Source organism: Lucilia sericata, unplaced genomic scaffold (assembly GCF_015586225.1).
Source record: "Lucilia sericata isolate MDLA Ls3-8-SP2 unplaced genomic scaffold, ASM1558622v1 Contig001784F_arrow, whole genome shotgun sequence".
NCBI classification, from domain to species: Eukaryota; Metazoa; Arthropoda; class Insecta; order Diptera; family Calliphoridae; genus Lucilia; species Lucilia sericata.
This window is the reverse complement of record NW_023995683.1, coordinates 45,905-65,000: the sequence shown is the minus strand read 5'-3', so window position 1 is coordinate 65,000 and position 19,096 is coordinate 45,905. Positions and strand designations below refer to the sequence as shown.

The following is a 19,096-nucleotide window of genomic DNA, read 5'->3' as shown; positions in this document are numbered from 1 at the left end:
ACAACGACGAACGAACTAACGAACGAACGAACGAACGAACGAACGAACGAACTAAACTAACTAACGTAACTAACTAACTAACTAAATAACTAACTAACTAACTAACTAACGAACTAACTAACTAACTAACTAACTAACTAACTAACTAACTAACTAACTAACTAACTAACTAACTAACTAACGAACTAACTACCTACCTAACTAACTAACTAACTAACTAACTAACTAACGAAAATTCATTATAAAATCCGATATACATAAATACATATTTATGTTAACAACTAGTATCAACTTTGATATAAATAAATTTCTCACAATATCAATCATTTTACCGTTTTTTGAGGTCCAGTGTAGGATCTATGTTCCTCCCGTATTACTTAATTTAAAACTTTAACATTTTGTATAAATAACTCGGTAACGGAATTTTAGCGACAATGACAGTAAAACAGAAAAATTACTTTAGCGTTTGCCAAATTGAGATCAACGGAAAATCTCTTCTTAAAAATATAATGTAGAAAAATCGGGGTAATCTGAAATTTTTATTTCTACTCAGTGTAACCGAGCCAGCCTATTTTAGATTTCTACTAAACTGTAAGTGTAAATAAAAACAAGTTAGCAATTAAACTGTATACTAAACTTCAAATGTAATTGACCAAGAAAATGCTTAGTACGCCTTTTCAATATTTTAACCGGTTTTATTAAGCTTGTCTTAAGTAACCTACATTGCAGTTACATGTAAATTTTATTTACTCTTTTTAGCAAATATTTTTAATTCAAACAGAGACTTCGTTAACCTCTAATATCAAATGCGAATATATTTCCAAAAAAAAATTGTATATAAGGGTTTAATGGAGCGTAACGTAACGTATCTTAAGAGAGGGCAACTGACAACTAGAAAGACTGTAAGAGAGCGTTAACCGAATACTTTGCTGAGGAAAACTTTGGATACCAGGTCACTCAGGAATAACCTTAAACGAAAGTTCACATTTACTTCCCACAAGGAGAGTGGAGGAAGCTAAACTGTGCGATGCAAAATCGTTGGACGTGATGAGGACAAATTAAAAAATGGGTCCAAATCTAAAAAGTTACAAAAATTTAATTTATTTATTTCAAAATATAGTGCCTTAGAGTGTTTATTATGATTTCAACGCATTGCACGTAAATAGTAAGAAGTACATAACATTTTTATTGGAATTATTTTCTTGATTTTGATTTATCAGACATTCAAAATTTGATAAGAAAAATCGCATGTCCAAAATTCAATGTGTTTAACAATTGTAGAAATTTATGAGTTTATTGATTATTATCGCTAGACTCTTGTTAATTTGAACGAACAACTAAAAATATTCATAAGTTCTTATCTTTAATTTCGAATAGTTTTTTTTTTATGAATAGTTTTATTTTGGTTAAAAAAAATTAAATGAGTAATAGTACTTGACTCGGGGATAAGAAATTAAACTTGTTGCTTAGAGTAATTTTAAAATATTTATTAATAGTTTTTAATATTATTTTAAGTGATTTGAGGCTTTTGAGGAAAATTTGCAGAGTTTAATATTGAAGGTATTGAAATACAGAACTTCGGAATGTTGTTCAAAATATATATAGCGCATAAATATATTCAAAATTCTCTATCTTACAGAATGTACTAAAGTCTTTAGGAGTTCTTAACAAACTGTTTATTTCTAGGATATTCTTCTAGGACCACACTCACTATTTTGCTGAGAAATTTCATTATTTTTTTATGAAAAATTTGATCTTGAAAGTTTCAACTAATGTTTAAACTGATAATTTTCTACCACTTTTAAGATAATGTTTCATGATTATGGAATATGATCTTTAAACAAAGTTCATATTTACGTAAAAATTCGTATCGATATTTACGAATTTCGCTCAGAAACAAAATCCATAGATATGTATTTCGTATTTTAAACAGGTATTTAAGGTAATTGTCAATGACTGATTTATTATATTTTTTTTTTTCATAATTTCTAATCAGTTTCAAAAAAATAACTTCCTTATCAAAAAAACGCATAACATCGATTATAAAACGCATTTAACTAGAAATTTCATGTTATCGTATCATGTTCAAGGAAAAATTAACATGCATTAAACTTTTATTTAAAAAAAAAATCGATTAATAATAAAATTGAAAACTTTGAAAAGTTAATAAATATCTAAAATGGCCAATGAAATGTAAGATTATTAGTATAATTTTCTTTATTTTTATACCCTTCACCTTCGTGAGAAGGGTATATATAAGTTTGTCATTCCGTTTGTAATTTCCAAAATATAATTTTCCGACCCCATAAAGTATATATATTCTGAATCCTTATAGATAGCGGAGTCCGTCTATGTCCGTCTGTCTGTTGAAGTCAGATTTCTGAAGACCCCAGATATCTTCGGGATCCAAATCTTCAATAATTCTATCAGACATGCTTTCGAGAAGTTTCCTATTTAAAATCAGCAAAATCCGTCCATAAACAACGGAGATATAAGCAAAAATCCGAGACAACCTCTGAAAATTTCATAAAAAAAAACAACAACAACACTGCTTATTCATTGCCTTTGTATTATGTTTTTTTATACCCTTCACCTTCGTGAGAAGGGTATATATAAGTTTGTCATTCCGTTTGTAATTTCCAAAATATAATTTTCCGACCCTATAAAGTATATATATTCTGACTCCTTATAGATAGCGGAGTCGATTAAGCCATGTCCGTCTGTCTGTTGAAATCAGTTTTCTGCAGACCCCAGATGTCTTCGGGATCCAAATCTTCAATAATTCTATCAGACATGCTTTCGAGAAGTTTCCTATTTAAAATCAGCAAATCCGTCCACAAACAACGGAGATATAAGCAAAAATCCGAGACAACCTCTGAAAATTTCATAAAAAAGCAACAACAACACTGCTTATTCATATACCCTACACCACTTTAGTGGGGAGGGTATATTGGATTTGTGCTGATGTAACATACATTGTAACATACAAAAATATTCGTCCTAGACCCACTTAAAGTATACCAATCGGCTTAGAATCGTTTTCTGAGTCGATTAAGCTGTCCGTCTGGCTGGCTGGCTGTCCATGTAAACCTTGTGCGCAATTTTCAAGATAATTGGATGAAATTTGGCACGCACGTTTTATTTAACCCAAGGACGAAGCCTTGGTCCATTATTTCACCTAGCCCCCATAGAACAGAACCCCCCGAAAAGGGCTTCTGAGCTCATAATTATGTTAAATATACAGATATATCGATAAAATACGGCACAACTAAGTTTTATAGAAGTCTTGATAACCCTGCTAAATTTCATAAAGATCGGGCCCCATTTGACCCTAGCTCCCATACAAAGTCCCCTTCAGAAAATCACTTGAATGTCCCAAATTAACTTATAAACACAAATATCGCGATTCAGCACAATAAAATATAATGTAAATATAAATATATTCACAAAATTTTATCGGGCTTGGTCCATATTTGCCCCTAGCCCCCATATAAAGCCGCTTTCAGAAAATTAGTTTTTCATCCATAAATTGCTTAAATGTATCGGAACAAGGGAATATTGAAGATAAATGCGATATTATGAAAAATAAATCACATTTAATATTCATAACGGGTGTAGGGTATCATATGGTCGGCCACGCCCGACTATACTTTCTTACTTGTTTTTTTGTGTGTTTATTTCGTTTAGTGTTGTTGTTGTTCATTATATTTTGCTATTGCTATAATAATGATATAGTCGGAAAAATGAATTTTTAAATACACTATGGTGAAGGGTATATAAGATTCGGCACAGCCGAATATAGCACTCTTACTTGTTAAACTTGAAATTATTAAACTTTGATCCATATATTGATCATATTGTTACTGTGGTCCAATATTAATAAAGTGCTTTAAAAGCACTGACTCCTATATAGATTAAAAGTACCTAATGAATACTGAACCTTTGACCAAATCTTACTCTTTTATTTGCAGAATCAAAGTTTAAATTATGGAATATTTAAACATTTTCCGTAGATCCAATTTTATCTGTTATAGAGAGACTAAATTTTATAGTATTATATTCTAATTCATTTCTAATTGAAATTAAATTAAAGTTAAATAAAGAATGCATTTTATATTTCATAACGTCATAAATTCTACTTAGGTTAATGTACTTCTGATAGAAATATATATAACTTGCCAATTTATGAAGGTTATTTATATTGAAATATTTGCAAAACCATTATTCAGATCGCCAAAGTTATGGAGCAATTTTAAAATGTTTATAATCATCCTATAGTATATAATAATAACAATAAATATCTATAGGAGAAATTTCGTTAATTTCTATTTTTCTTACATCATTACTAATTATAATAACTCTGTATGCAAATACTTGTTAGTACCCTACAGAGAACAAAATAAATTGTATATCATTTTAGTACCGCTGTAGATGAACCCTACTCTTGCAGCGCACAGTGGTGTAGGAAAGAAAAGAGGGAAATAATTCGGTAACTTCTAAACGGTTAATCCGATTTTAATGAAATTTGGTATGCACAAAGAGGAGGTGTTATCGAGTTTAGGTTTTGAATTTGGACCTTATAGGCCAACCAGGGGCCCGGCGGGGGGTCCTTAAATTAGGACACCTCGGCTATGTTAAATTTTAAAATATATATATATATATATATATATATATATATATATATATATATATATATATATATATATATATATATAAATATATAAATATATAGAATCTCCTCATCGAGCACTATAAAAAATGTAGCAGTAAATTATCTCTTATAGTTTAGGAGATATTCGCATTTGAAAATTCAAATTTTTACCGTCCTTACTTTAGTTTTTTTGATAATAGCGGGTCCAAATATTCCCGATTTTCGCCATTTTTTTTTATTCGCTTAACAACAAGTTTATATATCAAGCAGTGAAAGAATTATGTAAAAATCATGACTGAGTCCAAAGTTATAGGCATTTTAATTTAAAAAATAAAAAAAGGCGATTTTTTGTAATTTTTTTTTGGGAAAAAAGTATCTTTTTCTTTTTAAGTTATCTAAAAAGTTTCTAAGAAGATGTATATAGAATTTATACTTTTTGGAAAGCTGACTTTACATAAAGTACGATAAATGAAACAAAACCTAAAAATTTTTGATACCGAGGGGATCCAAAAAAACCCTATTTTTTATGGAAAATTCAATTTTGAGCAAAATTCTCAAATCGCATAGTCGATATCAAATTATAGTGACCTGTTTTATATGACCCAATATGTTCTTAATCATTTTGTAACGGGTTTCGATAACCCCGCCCCTGGTATGGATATAATAGGCAAAAAACCAAAAAATCCCATTTTTGGGATTTTTTAAAACTTTTTTGGGAATTCCGGGATTTCTAATAAGAAAATTCGAAATTTTTATTTAATTTTGGATTTTAAGTAAAAAAATCTACCTAACTGTAATATTTCATCAAAAAATATTCATAAATAAAATTTTTATTGCAATTTGAAAAATTTGTATCTTCGCAAAAACTGAATAAAAAACATTTTTTAATTTTTTTTTTTTAAAAAGTATTCCGTGAATTTTTTAATTTTCAAAAATTAATTAGGGAAAACTAAACATCTTTTAGAAAATTTACCTAGCACTATTATTTTCATCCATATATGTAACAAATTTAAGAGTTAACCTTATTTTTTAATAAAAAAATATTTTAATTTTTTTAAATCGGAACTCAAATGAAGAAATAGGATCGTTTTAAAAATTTAACATAGCCGAGGTGTCCTAATTTGAGGACCCCCCGCCGGGCCCCTGGTTGGCCTATAAGGTCCAAATTCAAAACCTAAACTCGACAACACCTCCTCTTTGTGCATACCAAATTTCATTAAAATCGGATTAACCGTTTAGAAGTTACCGAATTATTTCCCTCTTTTTTTTTCCTATACCACTGTGCAGCGTATTGTGATGGAACTATGAAAATAGGTTATGTTTGTGAACATTCGCTTTAAATCTTTTAAGATCATAATTGACAAGAAAACCCTTGTTGGAAGTTAATTCTATTTACGGACAGTACGTCCGTCTAATCCACTACAAATGAATGCGTTCTTGGTGAATGACAAATCATGCGTTTAAACCCGTGAATATCGGGAAAAAGATCCCTAATATAAGGGAACACATTCCATTGTGATATCTATAGAATACCGAAACATCCCCATATTGTGACGGTGCTCCGGAGAATCAATAGAGTTGGATACCCCACTGTTCTTTCGGCCTCTCCTATATACAGGCAAATAATCCCACAATATTACAATATAATACTTTGAAGCACTGGCCCATATTTGAGAGTTGTCCTGTCCAGAATATCAAAAATTTCTGATTCTTTAACATTTACACCAACCATAAATATAGATCAAAGCCTCCCGCTTGAAAGAGTAAGAATAGCTGTCATCTATGTTATTTAGATATATAAGATACAGAGTAGGTATGGGGCCAGTACCTCTAACAGTTTAGTTTAGAATTCAGCGGATTTTGGGAAAATACACTTTTTATACTTCTTTTTTCCTCTGTTACATATTTTTAAGTGGATCTTATATGGGTTTGGGTGCTATGCGAAAAAGAGTATCGATATTGACCATTTGCAATACCTTAACTATAGGGAATATTTGTGTCCTTCGGCCTTCTTGCTATTTCCATTCGTACTCTATCTTGATTTCAACAGACAGAAGGACATATCTAGATCGTCTTGGAATTTTCTTTTGTGGGTCTACGAACAATATTTCGATATGTTACAAACGGAATGACAAAATCATTGACATGGGGTCGACTACGGTACTATGGGTAGCCAGTTGCCTGCAGGACTTTGTCCTGGCTTGTCTGTAGGTTGAGGTTCCTTCGGGATCCACTTAGAGGCTGTGGTTTAAAACCAAATTTGCGCGAAGAGAATTGTCGGTTAAAGGACTGATGCACGGTGAAATTTATAATTCGGTATAAGTTCGGTGCTGTTGCCGAAGTCAACAGATACCCCAGAGAGGAGAGACTTGTTCTCTATTGAGTGTGTCGGATGAATGAGAAGTGTGTTGGGTTGAATGTAGGGTTCTATAAATCGACTTTCGAATAATCGAACAATCGACTTTTTGTCGAAAAAAGTCGAAAAGTCGAAGTCGACTATTTTGTTCCAAAAAAGTGGATAACTCGACTATCGTCTGTGAAAAAAGTCGAAAAGTCGACTTTGTGAATAAAAGTCGAAAAGTCTGAAAGTCGAAAAAAGTCGAAGAAAGTCGAAAAAAGTCGAAAAGTCGAATAAAGTCGAAAAAAGTCGAAGAAAGTCGAAAAAAGTCGAAAAGTCGTAAAAAGTCGAAAAAAGTCGAAAAGTCGGAAAAAGTCGAAAAATCGAAAATTTTAGGAACAAGTCAAAAATAGTCAAAAATTTAAAAAAAAGTGGAAAAAAAAGTCAAAAACTCTAAAATAGTCGGAAAAACTCGAAAAAAGTCCAAAAATAGTCGGAAAAAAGTAGAAAGAAGTCGAAAATAGTCAAAAAGTCGAAAAAATCGAAAAGTCGAAAAGTCGAAAAAGTCGAAAAAAGTCGAAAAAAGTCGAAAAAAGTCGGAAAAAGTCGAAAAATCGACTATTTATAAAATACTTATAGTCGAAAAGTCTAAAAGTCGACTTTTATTTAAATGAAAAAAGTCGAAAAGTCGAAAAATCGACTTTTCATAAAATGCAAAAAGTCGAAAAGTCGACTTTTAGTTTCAACTATAGAACCCTAGTTGAATGATGATGGATGGAAAGGTATCTTATACAAGTGATATTGCCACCTGCGTGTGGTGTAGAAAGAAAAAGAAGCGTGGAATAGACCAACACGGCAGGTGTTCACGTAAAACACCTTGACATTCATACTCCCCATGTCTGATTATGTACTAAAGGAAACAAGTACTATTTAACAAACCGTTCTACAAACTTAGAATACCAGCAACTAATGTGTAGGGTGTATATGTGTGTAAAAATAAAGCTTATTATTTTCTGAGTAAAGTCTTGTTCTATGTGGTATTTGAGATAAGTCTGAAAAATTACATTTTATTCAATTAAATATTTAACTATTAAACAACAATTAATGAGAACATGTATTTCACATGTTTCTCTCCATTGAATAAATAGTGTTTTGTTTTTAATTTTTTTGTTTTGCTTGTTTGTTAAAAACATAAAATTTCCAACCCCTTGTGCCACTGAACTAGACTATATTATAGACATTAGGTTCAATAGTTTATTTTGTAAAATTCTTATCTTTGCCAGACTGAGCAAAAACTATAATAAAATGACATAAAGGAAACAAAAAAAACTACAATGAAATTTAAATAAAAACCGTGTAATGACGACATAATTATCAGTATTTTAGAATTTGTGTAAAAATAATGAATGAATAAAAGTTAATGATGAATAATCAAGAAAAGTAAAAAACAAATCAGTTCAAAATAATGACTAACTATTTGGTTTGTTTGGAATGAATTTGCAGAATTTAAATGTAAAATATTAATATAATTCTTATCAGGAAATACAAAGTTTGCAGATGGTTCGAGGAATATTACTAAATTAGTGAATAGTTTATTATATATAGATTTTTTGTTAAATCAAGATCAATGACGTATTTTTAAGAGTTTAATAAGGGAAATCCCTTCTAAGGCATAGGTTTTTAATAATAGTGAATACTAATGTTGTTGAAGTGAATCTAAAGTTGATATTGCAGTTTCTCTGTTACCGATAATATATGTATCCCTACTACTATCGCGGAGTTGAGAATATTTTTCAATATATGACTGGAATCGTCCCGGAGCGAAAATCCAATTGAAAGTTTTTCTTTACAAATATCACAAGTTACATTTATTGAAAAAATTTGGAGACCCTATTAATATTGTTGGGAAAATTCTGATCTATTCTCTGGACCCCATTTTGACAACCCCAAACAGATTGTTAATCTAAAATTTTACAAGAATCCATGAAAAAACAATACATCCTCTATATTTAGTTATACTTATAACAATCGTCTCAGATCCATATGTAGATAGAGGCTTTATATGGGGACTATGATCAACAATGGACTGATACTCATAAAATTTGGTGGACAGATTTGTGTTAATTTATTTTGAAACTAGTATTTATAAAATAATTAAGGATGTTCCAGCCCGATCGTTACGGAAATCGGTTGTAAGGTTTATATAAAACTTAGTTGTTCCTACTTGAATTTAATTATTAAGTAATGTACCGATGTTAGTCCTAATTAATGGGGTTTAGAAGGGTTATGCAACAAATAAGGTACAACTCCACACGGACACCATTGTGATTACCCTCGTTGAGTGTGAAAATCTAAAGATAGAGAAACAAAACTATAGAAGAAAAGAAAAAGGTCATAAGTAGAGAGGAGAGATTAATAATAACAGGCCAATTTCCAAGGGGTTTTAACCTGAAAAGTTTTACCGAGTCGATTCCCTAAGAAAGAATTGTGAGAGAATATGAGTCTCCCTATAAAACCCAGTCGAAGAAATAACTGATTCCCCTGATAAAGCCTAGTAAACTGCGAGGGCTCAGTTCCGCAATTTGCTCCAGTTCCTCGTGGAAATTCTGTACTCTAGGATAGTGGCAAATTATGTACTCAATCATCTGTAGTTCCTCTGCATCTTCGCACATAATACAATAGTCCAGTATATACTTGAGAACGGTCTACCACGCGCCCCTGACTGACTTAGAAGAAGAACACTCTTGTACGAGCACTTGAAGTACTAGAGCTATCTAATATCTGGCCAAGTTATCACATTGCGGTATGATAGGTAGCAACAATACTACCCGACAGAAGTGCTGGTCGACGCAGAAAAGAGGGCTAACAAAACCCCAACATACGCACCCGATAAATCCATAATCTCGATGTAACACCGAGATGAACCATCAGGTATAAACGTTGTCATGAGTGACGCCCTAGCTTCCCCATCCTAATTTGCCTAAGCGGAAGATTTATCATCCCTGAAGCGCACAACCACAGCAGAAAACTCTGTTGCTTCCGAAATACCCAACCAATAAATCAGAATCCCTCTGTATGTCGAGATAATGTGACAAAGGATGTAGGAATTTCCAAAAGTCGAACCTAAAAATTGCCCCGAAAAGTTGAGTGGCAGGGCTCTGTCATAAGTCGCGTAGCATGAAAACTTTCATGAAGTAAAAGGTCTATTAGATCAGTACTAGTCTCCTGTCGGGCAGAGGGGTTTTTACCGATCATTTACCAACTTACATCAGTTCCATTCTTAGACCATAAAGAACGATCTACGGAATGACAGGCAACTACCGAATGTCAACCAGAAAATTCATTAATCTATGCTGGCGCCCTACTACGCGCGTATGTTCCTCTGTCACATTTGTCACAATGACATCTGTTGAGATGTCAACATCACGGGAGAGAGAATCCAGACATATATGACATTTGGATATATCAGTCCCTAAACCGACATTCTCTCTCCGCGAATTTGGATATAAACCACACCCACTACGTTTATTTCGAAGTAACCTTAACCAACTGACCAGCCAGGACAAAGTCCCGCTGGTAACTGGCCACCCGTAGTACCAGGTTATGCTTTGGTACTACGTGATTGGTTGCACCTCTTTTCCCCGGCAATTGCAATAACACTAAGAGATTTTACCAAGGTAACATGCCTCCGGGGGGTCTTTGGCTTAGCATGAATATGTTTTGGGTAACATAAGGAACCTGACTCCAAGCTGGGATCGTGCTTTACGCTACGACAGAAAGCAATAATCCTGTTACTGCATTTCCGTTCTCATGTTTTCCATGGCAGGTGGATATATTGGACTTGAAAGATTCAATAGAACTGTTTTCACTTTGTGTTCCTTGACTGGGGAAAAACATTCGTTAAGCTTGAAATATTTCTCCACTAGGTACTTCCTTCAACCACTTTCCGAAATCACTTTATTTCATTGTAAGTAGAATACCTAATAGTCGAGTTCGATCGATTTATGTTCAATATTTAGAATTTATTTGCACACTAAAATAGCACGCTTTGAAAATTCAAATTTCGTATTCTATTTATAAAACTATATTTTGAATATTTGAAGAGTGTAGTGTGTTTCATAAGGGGCTTTTGAGCTCTCAGAATAACGACTGAGCATTTGCATTAGAAATTCAAAATATAACAAATGTTTATTTTCAAAGAACATGGAAAACTATATGTACCTATTGGATGTATATAAAAGTACATGTGTATTTTAATATTTTTAGTATATAAAGTGATAGTGACAGTGAATCGACAAGTATCTAATATATATAAATATATTACAAACGATTTAGTTAGTAGGGAGAGAGAGAGATAGAGAGAGAATGATCCAAACTCAATGTTCAGTGTTTATAGTGTTATCGTGTCAAGATATCATGGCGAGGCAATGACAATAAATAATCAGTTTTGAAATACATTTTTATGGAAACAACTAAATATTTTTCGTAAACAAAATAAAAAAAAAACTATGTTTTTTGAATGATTTTTAGTATTTTGTTGCAAATTTAAACAACAACATGGAAAAAAAAACACAAAATATTAAAAGATTAGGGGCGTTGATAAGGTTAGAACTTAACTGAACCGAACCGTACTAAAGTGAAGTGAAATGAACTGAAGTAAATAAGCGATTATTAAATTTAATTCGAGCAACAAACAACTTTAAATCGATTTTTGAAAAAAAAAAAAACACGAACGATTTTTATTTCAATATAATTTCAGTTGTATTTAGAACTTGAACAAGAACAGACGTTGAATTTAAAAATCAAGTGCAATCGTTTTCTAGAGTCATACTCATATGAGTATTGTATTGTAATTGTGTGTTATTTTTTGTTTTTGTTTTAATTAATTCAAATTTATATTTAATTTTTTTTTATTTACTTAATTTATGTGTAAAAAATTTTATTAAAAAAACATAAAAATATGGAAAAATTAAAAAAACAAACTAATAAAAAATTAACTGAACTCACTAAAGAAATTACCGAAGATGTACACGAAACTGTGGAACATCTTAAGCAGACCAATAAGAAAATCATTGAAGAAATTTCCAAAAATATCAAAAAAATAGAATGGGCACCGGTTAAAGTACCTCCTCGACGCCGCATACAAACTTTGGCGGCCGGTTTATATGTTTATATTTTCATGGTTTTGCCCTTTGTTTCCATGATATTAGCTTCCCTTATACTGGTGAGTTGTAAGGATCCATTAAAAATTAAAGTATTTTCTTCTTAATCTAGTTCTCAATTGCAGTTGTATTTGAATTATATGGGCCGGGCATTTTTATTAATATACTTGGCCTACATCTATTATGATCATAAGAAAAACTGTTCTGCTGTTAGAGGCAATGGGTATGTAACTTGTTTTATTATTATTATTTCTAATTTGTTTTTAAACTTGTTTAACAAAATCGTTTTATTATTGTTTACAGCTGGAAACGTTTACGTAATAACTTTTTCACAAATCATTTACGTGATTATTTTCCAGTAGAATTGATAAAAACTGTAGACTTGAAACCAGATCGCAACTATTTACTTGCCAGTTTTCCTCACGGTATTATCGGGTAAGTTTAAATGAAAATGTTGTTAAAATATTTTATATTAAATATGAACAAGTGCTGCAATCAGTAAAATCGAACTTTGAATACCCTTCAATATGTTAACATTATTGTAATCAAGTCCAATATTTATAACACCCAGTTTGGGGTTCCATTCAAATGCAGTCCACGGCAGTTCTATTATCTTAACTTTTCGAATCCAAATCCATATAAATCTTGTCAAAGGTGTAACAGAACTTTTTCGAATACTGACGCTAGGACTTTCCCATGCTTAGTCATTAATATTGTCAAAAGCGATAATGATTATCAAGCTATATTAGCTAATACATACATATTTCCTGAACAGATTAGAAATTCAATGCCACTCAAGGAGTAATAAATATTGCAAATTCTTTCCAATAACGCATATATTTCTTATCATCTCAATATTTGGGAATTAGATGCACGTTTTTATTCAATGATTAATTTTCAACATGTGGTCTAAAAATTTTTACGAATTACTAGTTGCTTAGGGTAAAACACAAATGTTCCGAAATAACTTAGGTGAAATGTCAGACTAGACTATAGACTAGACTATAGACTAGACTATAGACTAGACTATAGACTAGACTATAGCCTAGACTATAGACTAGACAATAGACTAGACTATAGACTAGACTATAGACTAGACTATAGACTAGACTATAGACTAAATTATAGAGTAAACTATAGACTAGACTATAGACTAGACTATAGACTAGACTATAGACTAGACTATAGACTAGGCTATAGACTAGACTATAGACTATACTATAGACTAGACTATAGACTAGACTATAGACTAGACTATAGACTAGACTATAGACTAGACTATAGACTAGACTATAGACTAGACTATAGACTAGACTATAGACTAGACTATAGACTAGACTATAGACTAGACTATAGACTAGACTATAGACTAGACTATAGACTAGACTATAGACTAGACTATAGACTAGACTATAGACTAGACTATAGACTAGACTATAGACTAGACTATAGACTAGACTATAGACTAGACTATAGACTAGACTATAGACTAGACTATAGACTAGACTATAGACTAGACTATAGACTAGACTATAGACTAGACTATAGACTAGACTATAGACTAGACTATAGACTAGACTATAGACTAGACTATAGACTAGACTATAGACTAGACTATAGACTAGACTATAGACTAGACTATAGACTAGACTATAGACTAGACTATAGACTAGACTATAGACTAGACTATAGACTAGACTATAGACTAGACTATAGACTAGACTATAGACTAGACTATAGACTAGACTATAGACTAGACTATAGACTAGACTATAGACTAGACTATAGACTAGACTATAGACTAGACTATAGACTAGACTATAGACTAGACTATAGACTAGACTATAGACTAGACTATAGACTAGACTATAGACTAGACTATAGACTAGACTATAGACTAGACTATAGACTAGACTATAGACTAGACTATAGACTAGACTATAGACTAGACTATAGACTAGACTATAGACTAGACTATAGACTAGACTATAGACTAGACTATAGACTAGACTATAGACTAGACTATAGACTAGACTATAGACTAGACTATAGACTAGACTATAGACTAGACTAGACTAGACTATAGACTAGACTATAGACTAGACTATAGACTAGACTATAGACTAGACTATAGACTAGACTGTAGACTAGACTATAGACTAGACTATAGACTATATATGTCTATATGACCGAGGGTCATATACATGTATTGCGGTATACGTTCTTCAAATGTTGGTATTGAACTTCAGTTTCGTTGAAAACACATACAATGTATTTTGATTAAAAACTTATGTATATACATACATACGTATTAAGAACTTTAATTAAATTTAAAAAAATTTATGGCAAAAACTTTAAAAAATAATAGGGTCAAGTATTTTGTGTTAATCAGAATTTTTGAGTTTTTTTTAACATAAAACTAATTTAGTGATGAAATATTTTAAGTCAACTTTAACCTACATTTTAAAATGCGTTTAAGAACACATAACAACAATTTAGTTTTCTTTATCAATCAGAACCATTCTAAATAGTTCATAGTTCTATTTTGAATTTACTTTATTTTAATCTATTTTAGGAAATCTTTTTTTCAATTTATGTCTAATGCCTACATTGATTTTATGTTATGGAACAAAGTTCAACAGTTTTCGAAATCTTATCGGGTTTATATTAGGTTTCGTAATATCATAATTTTTGTTGTTATGCATTTTAATTTTCTAATCAAGAAATTTCCTACTTAGTTTAACTCATAAAATTTCCAAATTTTTAAAGCAATTACTCAGATTTTAATCAGATTAAACTGAACAATAAGATAATACATATAAAATTTACCTGATGGAAAAAATGTACATTTGTTTATATGTATGCATATCAGATAAGACCAAGCACGAGTCCGAAGATAAGGACCTACCATAATAATCAGTAAAATTTCGATCGTAAATGTTATTTGAAATATATTTTTCAAATAGTTTTTATTGCTTTTTATATTCAATGTGAATTTCTGAAGACGGCCCTTTATATGGAAGCATTTCAACATCTAGATTATAGGACATATATAGATTACAGACAGATTACAGACAGATTACAGATTAGACTATAGCCCAGACTATAGACTATACTATAGTCCAGACTTTAGACTATACTATAGTCCAGACTATAGACTATACTATAGTCCAGACTATAGACAATACTATAGTCCAGACTATAGACTATACTATAGTCCAGACTATAGACTATACTATAGTCCAGACTATAGACCAGACTAGACTATTGTCCAGACTATAGACTAGTCTATAGTCCACACCACAGACCAGTCTATAGACCAGACTGTAGACTAAACAATAGTCCAGACTATGAACTGGAGTCCAGAAAATAAACTAAACTATAGACAAGACTGTATGGGCTAGAGTAGACTAGACTATAGTCGAGACTATAGACTGCTGTCTTTGCTACATATTGTAGACTGTAGTACACACAATAAACTAGACTATAGTCCAGACTCTAGACTATAGTCTGGGCTATAGACTACGCTATAGTATGGATTATAGACCACACTATAGTCTGGACTATAGACTACACTATAGTCTGGACTATAGACTACACTATAATCAGGACTATAGACTACACTATAGTCTGGACTATAGACTACACTATAGTCTGGATTATAGACTACACTATAGTCTGGACTATAGACTACACTATAGTCTGGACTATAGACTACCCTATAGTCTGGACTATAGACTACACTATAGTCTGGACTATAGACTACACTATAGTCTGGACTATAGACTACACTATAGTCTGGACTGTAGACTACACTATAGTCTGGACTATAGACTACACTATAGTCTGGACTGTAGACTACACTATAGACTACACTATATTCTGGACTATAGACTACACTATAGTCTGGACTAAAGACTATATTATATATGGATAATAGACTATACTATAGTCCAGACTATAGACTACACTATAGTCCAGACTATAGACTACATTATAGTCCAGACTATAGACTACACTATAGTCCAGACTATAGACTACACTATAGTCCAGACTATAGACTACACTATAGTCCAGACTATAGACTACACTATAGTCCAGACTATAGACTACACTATAGTCCAGACTATAGACTACACTATAGTCCAGATTATAGACTACACTATAGTCCAGACTATAGACTACATTATAGTCCAGACTATAGACTACACTATAGTCCAGACTATAGACTACACTATAGTCCAGACTATAGACTACACTATAGTCCAGACTATAGACTACACTATAGTCCAGACTATAGACTACACTATAGTCCAGACTATAGACTACACTATAGTCCAGACTATAGACTACACTATAGTCCAGGCTATAGACTACATTATAGTCCAGACTATAGACCAATATCTTTAAAATATCTTTAAGCTTAAAAAATATATAGAATTTTTCGGTCAAAATAGAAAATTATTTATTTCTATATTATTTCATTTTTACAGCACTGGTATCTCCATTAATATGGGCAACAATATTGGCAAATGGTTGGAACTATTTCCCGGTATACGTCCAAAAATTGCCACCCTCGACATGCATTTCTATATTCCCTTCATGCGTGAACTCTTCCGTTTATGGGGTTTAGTATCATGTTCTAAGGAATCTCTAACATACTATCTAACCAGACCCAATGATCCCAAAAGTAAAGCCAATAAAGATGGTTTCACTTCTAATGCTGTGGCTGTTTTAGTGGGAGGAGCACAAGAGTCATTAGATTCACATCCCGGACGTTATATATTGACATTGAAAAATCGCAAAGGATTTGTGAAGATTGCCATTAGAACTGGGTAAGTTTAAAATATACTCTAAAACAGAAGGAATAGCTAATATTTAAATCTTTTCTTAATAGATCTCCAATTGTACCCACCTTTTCATTTGGTGAAGTAGATATTTTCGATCAAGTGGCCAATCCCCCAGAATCGTTGCTCAGAAAGGTGCAAACATTGGTTAAACGCATAACAGGTGTTTCACCTTTGATTGTATTGGGTCGTGGTTTCTTTCAGTATTCCTTTGGTTTTCTGCCACAAAGAAAACATATTGTACAAGTTGGTGAGTAATATAATTATTATTACACTTTCTAATCTTTAATATCTTTTAAATATAATATGAAATTATTTAATTTTTATTTTAGTGGGCGCTCCCATTGAGGTCGAAAAAATGCCAAATCCTAGTCCCGAATATGTTGATGAAATTCATCAAAAAGTTATCGATAGTCTGAATGAAATGTTTGAGAAATACAAACATAAATATATTGAAAATGCCGATAAGGTTAATTTAGTTATTAATTAATTTAATTTGAAAATTTTGCACATTTTGTATATAAAATTTAAGTTATTTATTTTGTTTTAACACGAATTGTTTTCCTAGTTTTTTAGTTTTTATAAAAAACCACCTAATAACTCATAAGATAGTAATAAATATGTTTTTTTCAGTTTTTAATGGAAATAATGATATTTTTTTAAATCGTGTATTTATTTTCTGGATCGTTATATGATTCTAAAACGATTTTACTACGTCAATGTCCTCACGGTATTCTGCTCAAACACTCACAGTATTGTTGATTAAGCAGAAGGCTTGGGGAGTAATAATTTCATAAAGTAAATTATTGCATAGTAAATCACAATTACTTGTAATGTGTAATTGAGCAATAACCAATTACAATTACTTGTACTTGATGTCTTCCAACTACAAGTCCATGCAATGTGCAATTACATGTAATTGTAATTTAAGTATGTATTACTAAATATTAGTAATTTTAGTAATTTTAATAGGAAATTGTAATTGACAATGCTTCAATTATAATTACAAGTATGTGATTGCAATTGACAAAACTTTAATTACAATTACAAGTAAATGTAATTGGTAAGGCTTCAATTACAATTACCTTAAATGTAATTGTAATTGAAAATGTTATAATTAGCAGAGCTAAAAATAAGTAGGAAGTAGGAAAGCATAGTCGTGCATGGCCGACCATATGATACCCTATACCATAAGTATATTTTAAAAATTATTTATTTTTCATAAAGAAACTTTTAAGTTGATTTTTATATCAATTCTGATATATTTAAGGCTTTATATGGTAGTTATAGTCAAACATGGACCGATTTCATAAAATTGGGAGGAGGGATATATTTTTATAATTGTGCGTATTTTATAATATATAGTAGTATATTTGACGAAATTATAGTATGAAAAACTCAAAACGGGAGATTCGGTCATACCCAGCAAAAAAAGAACTCCTAAAGAAGCGAAAAAGAAGTAGAATTTAGTCCATGGATGTACTGAAAAAGACCTGAAGAATTGGTGATTCTAACACAGACTTGTCATAGGAGGGATGTCCTTTTTATTTGATTCCAAATTCACAATGTCTGAATTGGCTACAATTTTGTACCAGTATGCACAAATTTATATTTTTTGGACACCTCTAATGGACATCCAGCTGGACGGACATGACTTAACCGATAACGAAAATGATTGCGAGACGAATTTAAGATGGGCGTAGGAACAATATTTGCGTTACAAAGATCAGCACAAACTCGTAAAACCCCCCACTATAGTTAGTTAGTTCGTTAGTTAGTTAGTTAGTTAGTTAGTTAGTTAGTTAGTTCGTTCGTTCGTTAGTTAGTTAGTTAGTTAGTTAGTTAGTTAGTTAGTTAGTTAGTTAGTTCGTTCGTTCGTTAGTTAGTTAGTTAGTTAGTTAGTTAGTTAGTTAGTTAGTTAGTTAGTTAGTTAGTTAGTTAGTTAGTTAGTTAGTTAGTTAGTAGTTAGTTAGTTAGTTAGTAGTTAGTAGTTAGTTAGTTAGTTAGTTAGTTAGTTAGTTAGTTAGTTAGTTAGTTAGTTAGTTAGTTAGTTAGTTAGTTAGTAGTTAGTTAGTTAGTTAGTTAGTTAGTTAGTTAG

The 19,096-nt window shown here is 31.5% G+C and overlaps 1 protein-coding gene across 1 annotated transcript; it reads left to right on the top strand.

Annotated features, from left to right (window-relative positions):
• The first annotated feature begins 11,727 nt into the window (after positions 1–11,727).
• Positions 11,728–17,634, top strand: LOC119612654 (2-acylglycerol O-acyltransferase 2-A-like). The gene is made up of 6 exons (XM_037968484.1): positions 11,728–12,213; positions 12,277–12,374; positions 12,455–12,586; positions 16,645–16,986; positions 17,049–17,248; positions 17,331–17,634. Exons 1-6 carry the CDS (start codon positions 11,950–11,952, stop codon positions 17,486–17,488), a joined length of 1,194 nt encoding a protein of 397 aa, XP_037824412.1. The 5' UTR covers positions 11,728–11,949; the 3' UTR covers positions 17,489–17,634.
• The last annotated feature ends 1,462 nt before the right edge of the window (positions 17,635–19,096 follow it).

Bases quoted from the DNA above. Each gene is read 5' to 3' on its own strand.
- LOC119612654 (XM_037968484.1), top strand. From the start codon at position 11,950: ATGGAAAAATTAAAAAAACAAACTAATAAAAAATTAACTGAACTCACT. The intron at 12,214-12,276 runs GTGAGTTGTAAG...TCTCAATTGCAG, and splicing joins TATTAGCTTCCCTTATACTG to TTGTATTTGAATTATATGGG. The intron at 16,987-17,048 runs GTAAGTTTAAAA...TTTTCTTAATAG, and splicing joins AAGATTGCCATTAGAACTGG to ATCTCCAATTGTACCCACCT.